Below are 18,570 nucleotides of genomic sequence, written 5' to 3'. Positions count from 1 at the left end.
GAGAAAGGCACTATCATCACTAGGTGGATTAATTTGGGTTTTCCTAGAATCTTTCCAACTTCATGTGGAATAGCCTGATCTTTCCCAAATGTCGACCACTGATACGCAACTAGTTGATCAAACTACAGTGGGAATTTGAGCTTTTTTAATGCATTTTTAAATAAAGTTACAACAATTTGACCATTTTATGAAAAATGAAAATTTTGCCTTTTTTGATCGGGACCATTGTGCCTATCTCCTGTATCCAGCAAAAGCATTGGAAAATTGGTCCAAAATTTTGCACTCTTGAATGATGAATTTTGATGAATTAATAAAACTTTGATTGAAAACTTGTTCTACTCCGAAAATGATATTCTTATTGGACATCAGCAGAAAAATATCCTCTTTAAAAATGACTCTCACAAAATTGTAAATCAGATCCTGGTGAAACCCTTTTTTGAAAACTTTGAACAAGAGAGGCACATTTTTCATTATATAATGCCAAGTTCGACAATAGTTTGTAGTGGATACCATGCATCATCAACTAAAATTAGGACATACCAGAATAAATAACCGATGCATCGGATGTACCTTGACGAATGTTTGTCGCTGTGATTCACAGATGTTTTCTTTTTATCTGGTAATGAATTTTGATTAATTTTCACAAGCAGTGTTTTAGTGGGGTTTGTCAAATTGTTACGTGGAGAGACAAGGTCGCAAAGTTGAGAAGGATGTAATCGCATTGTATAAAAGCATCACCAAAACCGTTCGAAATCATCATTCGCTTGTGATCGTTTCTTTTGATCAGTCCAACCAACACTGGTTTTGTTAGTTCGTCAGTTGCACCAAACATGAAGGTAACGAATCATTTTTCACGGTATAGTCCCGCCAGTGGAGCACTAATTCACTTTTATTTGTCATTATCTAGGCGTTCGTTGTGTTGTCTATGGCTTTGGCCGTTGCTTCTTGCGCGGCAGTTGACGATTCCTCCAGCAAGAAGGACAAACGTGGCCTGTGGGAGCTGAGCGATGGATACGATTCGCATGGATTCGATGACCATCACCATGATGATCATCACGAAGTGAAGCATCTGACCACCACCATCACAAAAAAGGTCCCGGTCCCGTACCCAGTTGAAGTCGAGAAGCACGTCCCAGTGCATGTCAAGGTACCGTACCCAGTTGAGGTGGAGAAGAAGGTCCCAGTCTACGTCGAAAAGAAGGTGCCCGTGTATGTCGAGAAGAAGGTCCCAGTCCATGTTGATCGTCCCGTTCCGTACCCAGTCGAAGTGAAGGTTCCAGTTGTGCAGAAGGAATACGTCGAAGTGCCAAAACCGTACGCAGTTCATGTTGAGAAGCACGTTCCAGTGTACGTTCATAAGCCAGTGTATGTCGAGAAGCATGTCCCAGTGACCGTTACCATCAAGAAGCACGAGAAGAAACATTGGTGGTAAATGTGTTGGGAAAATCAAATTTTTGTTAAACTTTCTATTAACTATTGAAATAAATCTGTGATCGTTAAATATTTCTTTTGTTACATAGTGTCTGAAACGAACCTCATTTCATAATCATAAAACCATATGACTTAATTCCGCTTCGCCGATTTAACCCGCCAATTTCACAAATGCTCATCCTAATAGCACATATCATAAACTCAACTTATACCTTTCGGATGCTCTTTGCCTCAACCATTTTCCACTTCAGATGCAACAACATTGCTCCAAAGAAGATCAGCCAACGCCGCCGCCGCCGCCGTCTCGTGCAATTGACACATGGCAGAACCATATTGCCATACTCTCCTCATACGAAAACACATATTGTCACTTTCATGAGAAGGAGCCAGTTGACATCTCCTCCCACAAACTCTGAACCACCGACGACCGAACCAGGCCCGTAAAGTTTCAACTGAAATGAAAATTTACGATAATGACATTGTACACTCGAACGGAGAGCTTTCGCTTTCCACCGCCGGTTTTTTTTTTTGCAATGATCAGAAGCAGCGAAGCGGTGATGATATGACGACAGTAGTCAGTGAGTGGTGGAAGAAGGTCGGGTCGTATGTGGTGACATACCATCAGCGCGGAATCACCGACTACGACCGACCGCCACGTTACACGCGACCGGCGATGATGACGACGACGACGATGACGAAGGCCAACGGAAGCAAAACAGAAACCGTGAAAAACACGACAAGTCCGGGAGGTCGGATTTGGATTCGGTTGGGTGGCGTAGAGATGCTTCGAGGGGTGAGTTGTGAATGAAGTCGGTAAACCGAAAGCTATGCTGTTGGCAGGGGAAGTCTGTTCATTCGGATGAATCGGGGGCTCGGGTGATTCATGATTTGGGGAGAAATGTATGCCAGTTTCTGCAAATGTTGGGGAATCTGGCTTGCTATGGGAGTTGAATTCAGTTACGATTCAGACTTCGTTTGGTGTGGATGTTGAAAAAGCTAGGGGGAGATATATAGTTAACATGTTTTGAAAATGTTTGATTGGTACGAGATTTATAAACAAAATGTTAACACTTTAGGTAGTCTCAAGTTAGTCTTGGCATCTTCAATTTATTTCTGGCATCATACTAATAATATTGAGTTTAGTACATAAAATGTGGATTTACCATTTTCGCATTCGTAAATTGAGTGGCAGCCACGAAGATATCAGCGATTTGATTTCCAAGCAACACTCAAAAACAACGTCATTGTCGCAATCTTTGCTTGTTGTGGCAGTCACACGCCGAGACAGAAGCTTATCCCAGCTTGGGGGACTGAATATGGCAAAGATCTTGGTACACGTGGGGATATTCAAAGCTTTGCATTTACATTTTTTAAATATTAACTTCAGGTTAGTAAACTATTACCGAAAAAAGCCACCATGCAGTTTTGTTTTTGTATACGTAATAATTTCAAATGCAGGATTTCCAAAGACCTATTAATGAATAGTACTTATTGTCTTCCCAGGAGACTTTACATAGGTACATGGAACAAATAGAAAAGTAATATCGAGAAGTTCTTGCTTGATTTTCAATTGAAATCTCCTTTAGAATCCCTTCACCATAGTAGGATGATGGGGTCAATATCACTCAGACAGGCACGATGAAAGTACACTACGTCATCGTGGTGCGAAAAACCCACCCAAGTAACACGACTTATTTCTAAGCCAGTAACAGCAATCTTAGAGACAAAAGACGCATTCAAAATGAGAGTCGCTCTATCGCAGGCGCTCCAAACAGACTTATGCGGAAATGAAAAATCTCAGAACTCGTCCGCTACCATGTCTGAATCAGCTGTCCCAGTTGAAAATCCCTGTCAGGAGTTGTCTTCCGATGATCAGGACGATGGCGAAACTGATGAGGGTGGATCTCTTTCGGAGGTACACGCACCTGGAAAAAGGAAGTCGGGATTTTCCCCGGGATTGCATCGAAAGGTCTTTTTAAAGTCTTCCCTCAAAAGTTTGCCTAATGTCAAAGGAGGCGGGGTAAACTTAAAAACCTAAAAACTCCGAAGCTTCAGATCCATGTTGTAGCAAGAACCTGTCACCCCCGTCTCCGCCAGTTAAATATACTTCAAAGAGAAATATTCGACAAGGTAGCAAGAAAAAAAGCAACTTAAGTTTCTCGCAGTTCAAACAAGCCTCCTAGACCCAAGCGAGGACTGTTTACTTTTAGGGTTTTCGTGGATCGCTTGTATGATGCCCTCGGCCTTCCAGAAACATTTAGAGTCATTATTGATATGTTTATACCAACAGTAGAAGATTATCTTCGGAATCTGACACAATCATGGCCCCTCCTTGCTGCGATCATATCTTGCGATGGATAATTCATCAAGTGAGGTACAAGATATGATCACTGTGCTACAGTGGAACTGTCATAGTCTAAAACCTAAATTAGACCTGTTTAAGTTTTTGATTCACAACTCTGACTGCGATATTATTTGTTTTTTTTTTTTGCCTTTCTCGTACATCAAAGTGTACCGAAAGGCTATATGTTCACTCCAAAAACTGTGGAGCCTCGTAGCCGTGCGGTTAGGGTCACCAAGCTTATAATCGTACCATGCTATAGGCTGAGGGTTCGATTCCCGCTTCGGGCGTTGAAACTTTTCGTGAGCATAGTTTCTTCCCCGTTTCCACTGGTGCATGCTCCGTTTGTCCGTTGTCTAGTGTTAAGTTTAATACAGTCTGTACAGCCGAAAGCTGAAGACGTTGTCCGCGTCTTTTTTTTTTAACCGAAAATTGGATAGAACGGGAGGGGTCAAGTCTTATATACCAATCGACTCAGCTCGACGAGTTGAGATGATGTCTGTGTGTATGTACGTGTGTGTGTGTGTGTGTGTGTGTGTGTGTGTGTGTGTGTGTGTGTGTGTGTGTGTGTGTGTGTGTGTGTGTGTGTGTGTGTGTGTGTGTGTGTGTGTGTGTGTGTGTGTGTGTGTGTGTGTGTGTGTGTGTGTGTGTGTGTGTGTGTGTGTGTGTGTGTGTGTGTGTGTGTGTGTGTGTGTGTGTGTGTGTGTGTGTGTGTGTGTGTGTGTGTGTGTGTGTGTGTGTGTGTGTGTGTGTGTGTGTGTGTGTGTGTGTGTGTGTGTGTGTGTGTGTGTGTGTGTGTGTGTGTGTGTGTGTGTGTGTGTGTGTGTGTGTGTGTGTGTGTGTGTGTGTGTGTGTGTGTGTGTGTGTGTGTGTGTGTGTGTGTTTGTTTATATGTGTACAAAAAGGTAACCGATTTCAACGACTGATGGTTCATTCGACGGGGTAAATTGTCCCATTATTTCCTATTGAAAATGGTTCAGATCGGTTCAGCCGTTCCGGAATTATGGCCAATCAGGCGTTCCAGACCGGTACCCCAGAAAGGGGCCTGATATGAAAATGCAACAAACCCATGCATGCGACCCATCAAACCACGGCATTTTCGATTATCTGATGAACAGTAAACTGGAAGATAATCTCAGACTGTATCTGAATCGGTAGTATTCTGGAACCGGTTCCGGGTGTCCCACCGGAAGTGGCCAAATATAAAAGTGAACCAAACCCATTAATGTGACACATCAAATCACCACTTTTTCTATACCCTGATGAATGATAAGCAGGAAAATATTCTCAGACCATATCTAAACCGTTAGTATTCTGGAACTGGTTCCGGGTGTCCCACCGGAAGTGGCCAAATATAAAAGTGAACCAAACTCATACATGCGGCACATCAAATCGTGGACTTTTCAAGTTTATCGAAATTGTACGGTTAGCAAGAAAATAGGCGAAGCCCATATTTGAAACTATTGATAGTGTTCCGGAATCGGTTCTAGGTGTCTTATCGAAAGTGGCCGAATGTAAAAGAGAACCAAACCAATATTCGCGATCGCGACACATCAAATGGCCTTTTACCTAAAGGATACCTATCCTGATGAACTGTTCATACAAAATATCTCAGATCATACTAGGGAAAACTCTGGTGTTGGATTTAAAAAGACTGTATGTTTGCTGTGATTCCGATTCGGATTCGATCTATTCAAATCGAACACCAGAACTAGTAGTGTCGCGGAATCGGTTCCGGGTGTCCCTCCGGATGTGGTGAAATGTAAACGGAACCGAACCCCATGCATGCGACACTTCAAAACGCGGCTTTTCCGATAACCTGATGAACGGTTTTTAAGAAAATCGCCTCAGATTACGTTAGAGATTACCACATGTACCACAACCGGTTCCGAGTGTCCCGCCGGAATCAGTCAAATGTAAAAATGAACGATATAAATGTTCCGGAACAGATTTAAGGTGTCCCACCGGAAGTGAACAAATATAAAAGTGATCCAAACCCATGCTTGCGGTACATCAAATCGCTTTTTTGACAGTAACCTGATGCATGGATACTAAGGAAATAGGCACAGTCCACAGAAGTTACTACCGATAGTGTTACTAGTTCCAAGTAAACTGATGAACAGCATTTACATAAGCTCAGACCACATTTAAATATACCGGTAGTGTTCCGGAACCATTTCCGGGTGTCCCGTCGAAAGTGGCCAAATAGAAAGTATACCAAACTTATGCATGGGACACATCAAATCGTGACATTTCGATGAGCTAAGGCATGGTACACAAATTACGTAACGCTAAAATCAGCGATTTCAGACTCCCCCCTCCCCCATGTAACGCTTTTTGTATGAAAACCAAACATATTTTGTATGGCTCGTAACGCTAAGCTAGACTCCCCCCTCCCCCTATAGTGTTACGTAATTTGTGTACGATGCCTAATGAACGGTTAGTAAGAAAGCAGAAGCAGCGTTGGGTGCTTCAGCGGAATTACGAAAATAAACAATATCAATACAAGCGATAGATATGTGTTAGAGAACCAAAAACCTAAAGAAACTTCAGCGATCTAATCAAATCACGCTATTTTTTGTTCCTGGGATGTTAATATACAGTAGGATGGGTCAACGTTGTATGGAAAAATTAAAATTTAAGCGCATCAGCCCTGTACAATGTTATAAAACCCCTTTTGAGTCTTAAACTACAACGAAAAATTTTGATGCGACTGGAGGGCGAGCTCTGTAATGTGGTCGAAATTTGAAAGGGATTTAGTATTGGCAATTAAAATTACTACATTACAAATTTTACATGAATCTTGTAACCAATGATAGTGAAAATAGCATAAAGTGTGCAATAAAACTTTGTCGAAGATCTCAAAGAGAAAAAAGGTTAATCTTAGCTTGTAAATGTCATCTTGGTAAGGATCGGTCTCCAGTAAAGCAGTTAACTGAGAGGCCTCATTCTTTCAGCTCTGCCTATACGTTGAACATAACGTAGGAATGAGTGCCATAATTCGTTGATGACTTTGATAGAGTTTTTGTTTTTCTAAATGAACAAAGTTGAACATTTTTTATGGAAATCTTCGCTTGTTCGATCATTTATGCATCACAGTGCGAGTGTTTGATGAAATCGATTCTGCAAAAGGCATAGACTGCCAAAAATTTGTCAAACCTTCCTATCTGTTACTATTCTACCAACCGTAATTCCGATGGATTTAACTTGACGATGCCGTAATGTGACATGAAAACCCGAAACTGGTACCGCGACTTCCGAGATGCCACTGACTGTCTGGCCATTTTCAGCACATTTCTTTCGTTTTCGAAAGCCCAGCTGCCTTGAAATAAACAAACCATATCATCCCACCGAGCCCCCAATCTGTCGCTGATGAATATTTATGGCTGAAGGATTTCCTCGGCCTGATGGTATCCCCATTCGTGCCGTTAGTCTTGGAGCACGTGTGGAAGGAGTTGGAAATAGGTCGAAAGATCTCGAACCTGAAGAGGAAATCTGAATCACACCCGGCCTAAATGTTAAATTTGGCGGATGTTCCGAATGAAATAAACATCTCCTGATACCCGATGCTTTTTTTCCTGTTCGGAAGAATCAATTTGAATAAGCACAGATTTCAATTTCAATTTCCCCATTCGATTAACGAAACGGAAGGCCATGGGATCAATCGATTGCCATATGGATGAAATGGTGACTCCTATAGGAGCAGCGTCAGCCTGAATCCACTTCCGTAAATCTGATGATGCAACATCAAAGAAGTCAGACCGATGGAGCACTTTCCATCGCAATTTATCTAGTTGGTCTCACTTTTCCTGGCTTTATCCTGACGACAGCTCGTGCAGCAGCGCATCGAGTGGACAAACAATTTTGGTCATCCGTGGTACGTGGAAATATGATTCCATTTCAGCTCGTTGTCGTCGTCGAGGGCACTTCTCTTCATTTGTGGTGACCCCAGCCCATGTCCCCCTCATGATGACAAAATGAAGCGACGAAAATATATCACATAGATGAGAAGCATCCAATTGAACGAGAAAGTCATAATCCATCCATCATTTTTGCCTGCTTCCATTTCTCCACGGGGATTTTTTTCCTGCTGCACGTGTCCAATGTCTGTTGCTCTTGGTCGTGTCGGGGTGGTGAGTTGATGGTGACATGTCTGACTGGTCGGCCTCGGAGTGGTCTCTGATTCACTTTGACCATATCCGGCAAGCAGGCAAGAGTGGTAATGAATGATCCATGTGCGAAAAGTGCGCCCAGCACCATCCGGTTTGATTTTTTGTGAGTATGGCTTTGTCAGGCTTTCGAGGCTCGAAAGCCCAATGAGGATGATGAAGCATTTGTAAAGCGACCTTTTCCACTTTGGACGAGAGTTACATCAAGGGCTCTCAGGAGAGACTGACTCTGTCGTGGAACTGGTGACATTCGGCTGTCGTTTAATGTAATTAATAAAGTTGATCCTTTCGGCATGTTGCAATCTGAGAGCATGAAGGCAGAGTGATGGAATGAGCATGCTTTTTACCATCAATTGGATGAAATGAAAATATCAAATCTCTATATTCATAAAAATGACTTTGAATTCCTTTTGAGGCCATATAACTCACGAACGGATAAACCGATCAGCATCATTTGCCTGATTGAATTTATCTGACGGTGGCTGTGTTTAGTGCGTAGAAAAAGTTGGAAAATCTACTTCAAAAGTAGAACTATTCGGCACCAACATTGCTTCTGGTTACACTAGCTTTCTTAATAGATGAGGATAGTATTTAAAAAAATTCCACGTGATTCACTAAGACTACTAGACATGTAAAGGGCTCCTCTTTACAATAGTGGGGGTGGATTGCATGCAGCAATAAAATACGATCCATAGCAATTAAGGAAAGTTATGTTTCAAAAAGGAGTTACGCCATTCCGAAATTGTGTTGCTCAATTGAGTACTGAATTGTTTGTTTGCTGTGAAGAAATTCAACACAATTTCAGTCAAACACAAAGGAATGCTACAGAAGCATAAATATTGAAAAAAAAATCTACCCACATAATCAACTCTCAACCGTTACGTATTTATTAATATCCCTATGTTGAAAATAATTAAACTTATCGCATATTTTTATCCCTCATTTAGGCCGATGCAAATATTAAATTTCTTTTTATTCTTCAATCACTTAACCTAATTTACAGCTCTTTTGTCCACTAGAGCATTGTGTGAGCGACTCCAATTGTAAGTTGTACTTACACTTTGTACAACGCCTAAATATATTCTATTCTAATTCTTCTATATCAAGCTGGTTTCCGTTGCGCTGCTTTCACTTTCTACCCAATCATGATAGAAGGATGAGCACGAGGATGTTGATGTGTGGCTTTTGGTTGTTCTTTTTTCCAGTCCAATTGGGGATCCATTATGAGTTGCCGTTCACCGATGTCTATGTATCCGGGTTCGTTTGAGCCATGGACTCACAAGAGGGTCAGTGTCAGCTGCTCTTTGGGGGAAAAAGTAACTGCTGAAAGTGCCGGGGCTGGGAGCGAACCCAAAACCATCTGCTTATGAAGCAAACCTGTGACCAATTGCGCCACGGACCCCGGCACAATATTAACTTTTCGACTTTTCGAACATTAATTCTTTCAGCAGAAATTAAAAGGTATACTTGTTCCAATTTCTGCTGAAAAGATTAATTAATTGAAGTTAGTCGAAATTAGTTGAATAGTCGAAAAACACAACATTGATTTGATGCACCTATAAATTTCAATGGATTTGGCTGAAATTTTGACCAGGATGCCAATCAAAATATGGGGGTGGGCTTGAGAATTAGACAACATTTTTATAAATTAGACTGGCCTAGCAAATGATAGAAGATAACGCTGCTTTTCTCCTCACACCATTGGCAGTTTCATAAAATTTACGCAAATAATTTTTCTCCAAACTGTTTTGCGCATCACTCTCTTTATACCGCTTTGTCTCTCTGCGATAAAATATCGTCTTGGCTGGCTGCTCTCGCTGATTTGTACCGCTCTTTACTAAGCATGGACACATTCATTAATTAATTTAGTTCAACATCAAATTAATTCACGATAACACTGAATTAAAAATTTGCTATCATAATACTCGATTTGCATGCAGCTGCAGCTCTCCAACGCACAGTGGTACCACCGTAGGCCAAAAATCGAAAAATTGATTTTCTAATTCTTGAGTTTGTATAATTTTTATAAATCAATGATGTTCCCAAGCATGCAGAAAAGTCATTTTATGTAAGTTTCTGTTGCATATTTTGCTTCAGAGCATGGGTACTGTTATGCAATTTGACATTTTTAAAATTTGTCGAAAAATTAAATGATTTTTGAGTTGTACACCGCGTTTTCGTATAACAAAACCAAGTGGATTTTCAAATCAGAATAGGTGTTTATCTTCCAAATTCAAAGCACCAAGAAGTGCAACTGGATGTTTTTGGGCGAATGGGGATGTACGCAATAGGCACACAATTTTACCCATAGAATATATACATAATAAAAATACATGTAACATTTCAAACGTGTTCATAACGACATTTAATCAATCGTCAGCCATCAATTGATCATATTTGAGTAGGAGAAACAATTTGTGAAGGTTGTAGCTGCAAATATCTTCATACACGTTTGCAGGATGTGTTGGAAGTTACCCGTAATTTTATAAAAATATGTATTAAAATAACTACAAAATTATACAACAACAACAAGATATACAAGTCCTTGTAACTGTTTGAAATGCGTGCAAAAATGACTGAAATATTTACGGGAAATATTTGAATGCGTTTAACAATAATTAAGAGATATTTTGTTTGAAAACAAACTTTGTGAAATGTGTTTAAAATTATGAAAAAATACAGTTCTAGGGGTATGGCTTGAGGTATGAGTAATTACCTAACAACCATTCTCATTTGGCCTCCCAAATACTTACCTTTGTTATTGTCAAATTTGATAAGAAATTTTGCATTTACTCCTCACATTGACAAAATTTCTTCAAAATTCATCCAGTTTCTAAAACTTAAGTGCTGGAAGAAAAAGGAGTGAATACATTCTTTGAGTAATATTTACTTAACATTCTTCATATTAAGATTTGCCAAATCTGAATATTTCATCAATTTATTTACTTCAAATGCTAGAATTCAAATTGATTTCTTTGATACTATTGCAGGTACTCTGGCGAATGTTTAGCGATAGCGATGCAGATCGATAATTGTATATATTTCTTTTATTAGGTAAGAGCTATTTTTGTTTAAAATACCACGTGTCTCATTACTGGATAGCATTTCCAATGCAATTGGTAGGAACAAAAATGCCTGGAATTGCTTGAAACTTTTTCAAAACGTAGGTCCACGAATCGTATGACATATAACTGCAAAGAGCATTACATTTACGGTTTTAAAATTTCCTTTTACGTACGTATTGTGATATAATTCCGAATATTTGTTAAAAATTTCCGTTAAAATTCTGTAATTGCACTATTGTACTATTGTTTCAAAATTTTTACTATTGGTTATTTGATACTGTAAGTATACATACTAATTCGATTTTTGATGATTTTTCTGTATTTCGACAACGAAAACTACCTTATTTCTGAGGAAAAATCGTCAGTTTTATATTTTTTTTATTACAGCAGAAATAAAACCTACTAATAAAATCACAATTATAATGCTAATTCTGATTCTATTCACAAGCATCTATTATGGTACTGTCGTGTGATACATGTTTTAACTTGTTATACTGAGAAACTGAAATAATTCAAACCACTCTTCATAATAATTAAAAATATTTGGTTACTGATTTCTGTGCAAAATAAAGCTTTTTTAATGACATTTTCATTATCATAAAAAAATTGATCATATAAAATGTCCAAAGTCATGCTTATGAAAACGTATTGGAATATCCTTTTTCAGTCATAACATGCTATTTCTGGTCATTAAAAATGATTCTGCCCTTCAAAAAACGAAGAAAATGATTTATGACCGCTTCCTTGAACAAATGGAACCACTGTGCAACGTCGGTCACGCCCAACGCTCGCCAGATCACGCTCCACCTGGTCAGCCCATTGTGCTCTCTGCACTCCATGCTTTCTTGTACCAACCGGATGGTTAGCAAACATCAACTTTGCAGGGTTGCTGTCCGGAACTCTTGCAACATGTTCTGCCCACCGTAGAGTGCAGCGAGCTCGTGGTTCATCCTTCTCCGACACACACCATTCTTCTGCACGCCGCCGAAGATCGTCCTTAGCACCCGTCACTCGACAACTACGAGTGCTTGCAGGTCCTCCTCGAGCATCGTCCATATCTCGTGTCCGTAAAGAACCACCGGTCTTATTTGCGTCTTGTATATGGTACATTTGGTGCGGGGGTGAATGTCTTTTGGTCCGCAGTTTCTTCTGGAGTCCGTAGTAGGCACGGCTTTCACTGATGATGCGCCTTCGTATTTGTCCACGTTATTGTCAGCCGTTAGCAAGGAACCGAGGTAGACGAATTCCTCTACCACCTCGAAAGTATCCCCGTCTATCGTAACATTGCTGCCAAGGCTTGTCCCGTCTCGCTCAGTCCCACCTACCAGCTTGTACTTTGTCTTAGCCGCATTCACCACCACTCCGACCTTTGCTGCTTCAGTTCTGCCACCGTTCCAAATGTTCTTGCAATACCCAAGTAACCCACTTGTCACCGAAGAGTCGCGGCGGCGCAGGTTTTTGTTGCGCAGAAGTCACTGTGACTTACTTTTAGCAAGTAAGTATTTATTTGTTAGAAATAAATCGCAGTAACTTCTGCGCAACAAAAATCTGCGCCGCCGCAACTCTTCGGTGACAAGTGTGTTACTTGGGTAATATCCATATCATCCGCAAAGCAGACAAATTTGCCGGATTTCGTGAAGATCGTACCGCGGCTGTTGAGCCCGGCTCGTTGCTTTTATCAGTCTGGTAAGCTTCCCGGGAAAGTTGTTCTCGTCCATGATTTTCTATAGATCTGTGCAGTCGATACTGTCGTATGCCGCCTTGAAGTCGATAAACAGGTGGTGCTTTGGGACCTGGTAATCATGGCATTTCTGGAGGATTTGCCGTACGGTGAGGATCTGGTCCGTTGTCGACCGGCTGTCGATGAAACCAGCTTGGTAACTTCCCATGAACTCATTTACTTTAGGTGAAATACGACGGAAGATGACCTGCGATAGCACTTTGTGGGTGGCATACAAAATGATGATCGCTCGAAAGTTTTCACACATTAAATTGCCGCCTTTCTTGTGGGTGGAACAGATTTTCCCTTCCTTCTACTCCTCCGGTAGCTGTTCGGTTTCCCAGATCTTGACTACAAACTGGTGCAGACAAGTGGCCAACTTTTCCGGGACCATCTTGATAAGTTTTGCTGGGGTACCGTCCTTACCAGCCGCTTTCTTGTTTTTGAGCTGGTGGATGGCATCCTTAACTTCCCTCAGCGTGGGAGTTGGTTCATTCCCGTCCTCTGCTGCCTACATTCTCTTCGCCAATCAGGTGCTCGTCGAAGTGTTGCTTCCACCTTTCGATCACCTCACGTTTGTCCGTTAGGAGGCTTCCGTCCTTATCCCTGCAGATTTCGACTTGCGTAGCCTTCGCGGGATGCGTTGAGCTTCTGGTAGAACTTACGTGTTTCCTGTGAACGGCACAGCAGTTCCATTTCCTCGCACTCCGATTCTTCCAGGAGGCGCTTTTTCCCCCGGAAGAGAGGGTCTGCTGCTTCCGCTTCTGTCTGTATCGCTCCACATTATGTCGGGTTCCATGCTGCAGCATGATCGCCCGCGCTGCGTCCTTCTCCTTCATAACCGCTCTGCACTCCTCGTCGAACCAATCGTTCCGTCGACTCCGTTCCACGCACCCGATGGTGCTCTCGGCTGCGTTGTTGATGGCTGCTTTGACTGTACTCCAGCAGTCTTCTAGAGGGGTCACATCGAGCACACCCTCGTCCGGCAACGCTGCCTCGAGATTCTGCGCGTATGCGGTGGCGACATCCGGTTGCTTCAGTCACTCAGTCACGAGGCGGCTGGTACTGTACATTATTGATAACGGAGAGTTTTGGGCGCAGTTTAATCATCGCCAGGTAGTGATCAGAGTCGATATTAGCGCCACGATAGGTCCTGACGTCGATAATGTCGGAGAAGTGCCGTCCATCAATCAGAACGTGGTCGATTTGCGATTCCGTTTGTTGTGGTGATCTCCAGGTGTAACGATACGGGAGGCTGTGCTGGAAGAAGGTGCTACGGATGGCCATGTTCTTGGAGCGTTAAGGTCTCCTGCTATGATGATCTTGACGTCGTGGTTTGGGCAGCGGTCGTACTCGCGTTCGAGCTGCGTGTAGAATGCGTCTTTGTCATCATCAGTGATTCCGGAGTGAGGGCTGTGCACGTTTATTATGGTGAAGTTGAAGAATCGGCCCTTGATCCTTAACCTGCACATTCTTTCGTCGATCGGCCGCCAACCGATCACGTGTCTCTGCATGTCGCCCATCACTATAAAAGCTGTTCCCAGCTCACGTGTGTTGCCGCAACTCTGGTAGATGGTATGAGTACCTCTAAACGTTCGCACCATAGACTATGTCCAATACACCTACTGCAGCGCTACAATTCCGAAACCTGGTGTAACCGCAAGAGTAACCAGCTTTGATTTGTCCATGACAGCACTGTATGTGCTTAGAAGAAGTGCCTTTTGTCAGATTGACGAAAAGTTGTGCGTTGCGTGATTGAGAATACAACCCATGATCATCCGTTTATAAATCGAACGTGTAGTTCTCGACATCACGAGTCTGCGCTACAGTTTAAGTGTTGTAGAGTTGGATGCCTTCGAGCTTCTGATCAGTGTTATTACCCAAAATAAAAGTTGTGGAATATCTCGAATTCAAAAACAGTGCTTATACAAACGTTGATGTTGAATTCAATAAACAATCCTCTCCAACGAAAAACATCCCATCAAAATAGGATTACCGGTGGAGCGGACCTGGTGTGATGGTTAGAACACTTGACTATCACGCCGAGGACCTGGGATCGAATCCCACTCCCGACAGACTCACAAAATGTGAGTTCTTCCTTCGGAAGGGAAGTAAAGCGTGGGTCCCGAGATGAACTAGCCTAGGGTTAAAAATCTCGTTAATAAAGATAAAAAAAAAAAAAAAAAAAAAAAAATAGGATTACTTAGCTTTCCTCCTCCGACAACAAGCTCAGTTCCAGTTCAGCTCCAATCCATCCGCAGGATTTTTTCAAGTGTACCGTTAAAACGAAAATTTTACTGCTCTTACCACCAGTCAGTAGTAGCCACTGGCACTGCTGACTCAATGGGATGGATAATGCGAACGCATAGAGTTTGAACAATTTGAGAGGTGAACTCTGTGCCGCGCCGTGGCAATTGTGGGATGGCGAATTGAAAAATCGATGCAAGAAGGGCAATAAAAAAAACAGGGACCATCTGCCAGTCTGCTGTCCTAGTAAGAAGCATTGTATCTTCGGATAGCTTTTGCGTTTACCTCCGATGGAGTTCAAGTAGCTTTTCCGTTCGGAATGTTTGGGGAGCGGTTTATCAATTTGTTTGTGTTGCACATTTACTGAAGTGGAATTACAGAACGAAGGCGGAAACATAAATTGAATTCAATTTTATCTTTTGACATCGAGTTCTTCTACAGAGGCTTCAATGTAGTTTTTTTTTTCTTCGAAGGCAAAATTTTATAAATAAGTAAACTTATGTTTTGGTTTTCATGGATTTTTTTTCATATATTCTTAGAGATATTAAAAACAAATTGCTTGAAAGAAATGAATAATATTTTTGTTTTACTACTTCATGATTATAAAGTCAGAATCCCATTTTGAGTGCAAGAACCATGAAACCATTCCTTGTCTGGTATCAAAAATGCCGTTGGAATCCATGATAATTTCAAGTTTTCAACATAGTTCCTACATAAGAAAGTAAAATCTTAAAAAAGCCACATTAAGAAAATGAAACAATAAATCACTTCCACTGCCCCAAAAGCAGCACCATTATCAAGTTGAAGCAGCCAAAAAATTTAAATTTCCTACCGAAATTCGCTGTGTCTCAATTACCCTAGACTAGCCGAGGAGATGCCAAAATATACCGACTGCGACTTTTCACACATAGGTACCCCCTATTTTAATTCCCCACTCAAATGTGTTTGGCGATTAAAGGAGACTCCTTGTTGTCGCTTCACATCCTTCGCCAACAGTGCGGCCCTCGGAGGTACAGTATTGGTCGATGAAATCGAGGAAATAAAACTTTCATATAAGGCCGATGCAAATATTATTTTTCTTTTATGTCCGAGACCTCTCATCAGGTACGAGGGGGGGGGACAAAAATAAATAAGGAACAAACGAAAAAAAACTATTGAAAAATTGGAATTTTTACCAACTATTGAAAAAATATTTTTCAACTATTGAAAAATAGTTGCTTGTAAAAAAAAATGTCTATTGAAAATGGAGTCATGAGACGCCATGTTTTTTTTTCGCCCCTTCAATATTTTGAGATTTTTGAAGGGGGGGTGACATAAAACAAATTAAATATTTGCATCGGCCTAATTGAAACTGGGAGATCCTTTCAACTTTCATTACATAGAAATCTACATCGTCATATGCGCTAATTTCCGTCATATGAGTCGGAAAAAAGCTAAGAATTACAGAAACTCCAACTTACCTTTGACAATGGCTCGTCAGGTGGAGGCAAAAAGATGTAGACTATCAATAACCAGTCCCTAGCGCACGAAAAGTCGAATAATTACGCAAAATTTCACATTCCAATTACACTCCAGGGGATTTTTTTTTATAACCGTACGGGTTTGGGCCGAAGGGTCTCAGATTTTCATGAAACCTTTTCCACAGACAGGGTTCATGGATGTATGAATAAAAACAAAATTAAGAAAAATTCAGGGCCGCCTCTTTTCCCGGACAACTCAGGTGCATTTTGTTTTGTTTTCTCCTAACACTTTTAGGCCGGAACAAATCTCATTTTCTTCTTTTGTCACAGGGCTCGTTGACTCGTCAAGGGGGAGGATAATAAATAATAAATGTATTCGATGGAAAAATATCCGAACAATTAGGCAAAATCGGTAAACTCATCGGATTTATTAAGATATTTTCTGGGGAACTCTAATTGCACCTTAATTTTTTAAAATTTCTTGAACATTTTTTTGTGTCCCCCCTCATAATGTTGAATTCCGACCAAAATTTTCCGAGGGGGCGGTGACATAAGAGAAAATCGAAATTTGTATCAGCCTTATTTTGAAAAATCAAAACTCAAGTACGAAGTTTTTTTTAGAGAATGAATGCATATTTTCTCGGGAATCAAAAAAAAAAAATATGAACTTGAAAAAGTTTTCCAAAATTGAGAAAATTTGTTAAGAAAAGCCGAAAAAACTATGCCCGAACTCGTAGAATATTAAAAAAAAAAAAATTTTGCATAGGTAAATTTATAAGCTTTAATCGCTTAACGAAACGAACGAAAAAATCCTTAGTTATGGCCAATTTCGTGAAAAATGACCATATTAGTTTATAGTTAAAAAAATTCTAGAAAGTTCATCGATTAATGCTTATGAAATTACCTTCTCAACGATATTTTATTGAAAATTTTCCGCGAGTTCAGACATAGTTTTTCCGGCTTTTCTATGTGAATTTCTCAACGGGGGGGAAATTTTGTGGAAAAGTTTTTCCAGTCCATTTTTTTTTTTGATTCCTGAGAAAATTTGCTTTCATTTTCATGAGAAAAAAACTTTGTTTCTACGATGCCTAGCACTTGAGTTTTGATTTTTCAAAGAAAATGCCAAAATGGCACATTTGGGCATTTTTCAACAAAATTGGTCATAACTCAAAAACGAAAAAAAGAGCATTCCATAAATTTCAGCGATTGGAGCTTATTATTTTGAAAGTTTTCTTCGAATTCGGGCAAAGTTTTTCCGGCTTTTCTTTACGAGTTTTCGCAACTGTGGAAAATTTTGTGGAGAATATTTTCCAGTTAATTATTTTGGATTTCTGGGAAAGTTTACCTTCACTTTCTATAAAAAAAACTTTGTTTCTACGGTGCTTCGTTCTTGAGTTATGATTTTTCAAAGTAAGTAATGTCAGGGGAAAACAAAAAAAATCCACCTTAGTTTTCCGGGAAAATAGGCGACCCTGAATTTTTCTCAATTTTTTTTTGTTCATATATCTATGAGCCCTGCCTGTGGAAAAAGTTTCATGAAAATCTGAGACCCTTTGGCCCAATTTGTACGATAGTAAGAAAATGCCCTATTTAATCTGCAATTATGTATAATGGAAATTCATTACCAAATACCTTTGAGAATTTTTTTGATAAATACTTTTAAAATTTGGCAATTTCTTTTGAAATCATACAGTAACTTCCTTTGGAAATGATCGGCAATTACTTCAAGGCTTTTTAGGAAACTTCTTTTGGAATGCTTTCGGAAGTGCATTCGACAGCTTATTTGGTATTCTTTTTCAAAATTTATGCTGCAACGGAATTTACTTCAGTAAACCCTTATGAAATTTCAGTAAAAATTCCTTTGGAAAGTCATTCGGTTATTGCTTAAGAGTGCCTTCAGCTTTTTCAACATTCAAACGTATTTGGAAATTGTTTTCTAAAATATTTCGGCAAATGTTTTGAGAACTTTTTTGATTTTTGATGAACTTTTTGAAAACACTGAGATTTTCTCCGTCCATACCATCGTATTTTTTTCTATTAGTAAAGGAGTATCTTATTGAATTTCAGAATTAATAACAAACGAAATACTGTAAGGATTTTCTAAAGGAGTTTCCTATACTGAAAAAATACTGAAAAC

At 40.3% G+C, this 18,570-nt stretch overlaps 1 protein-coding gene across 1 annotated transcript; it reads left to right on the top strand.

Moving 5' to 3' along the window:
- Positions 1–690: 690 nt before the first annotated feature.
- Positions 691–1,491, top strand: LOC109397936 (titin). The gene is made up of 2 exons (XM_019670276.3): positions 691–836; positions 908–1,491. The coding sequence occupies exons 1-2, from the start codon at positions 831–833 to the stop codon at positions 1,430–1,432; spliced, it is 531 nt and encodes a 176-aa protein (XP_019525821.3). The 5' UTR covers positions 691–830; the 3' UTR covers positions 1,433–1,491.
- The last annotated feature ends 17,079 nt before the right edge of the window (positions 1,492–18,570 follow it).

This window comes from Aedes albopictus, chromosome 2 (assembly GCF_035046485.1).
Source record: "Aedes albopictus strain Foshan chromosome 2, AalbF5, whole genome shotgun sequence".
NCBI lineage: Eukaryota > Metazoa > Arthropoda > Insecta > Diptera > Culicidae > Aedes > Aedes albopictus.
The sequence above is the reverse complement of the archived record's forward strand: the minus strand, read 5'-3'. Positions and strand labels throughout refer to the sequence as shown.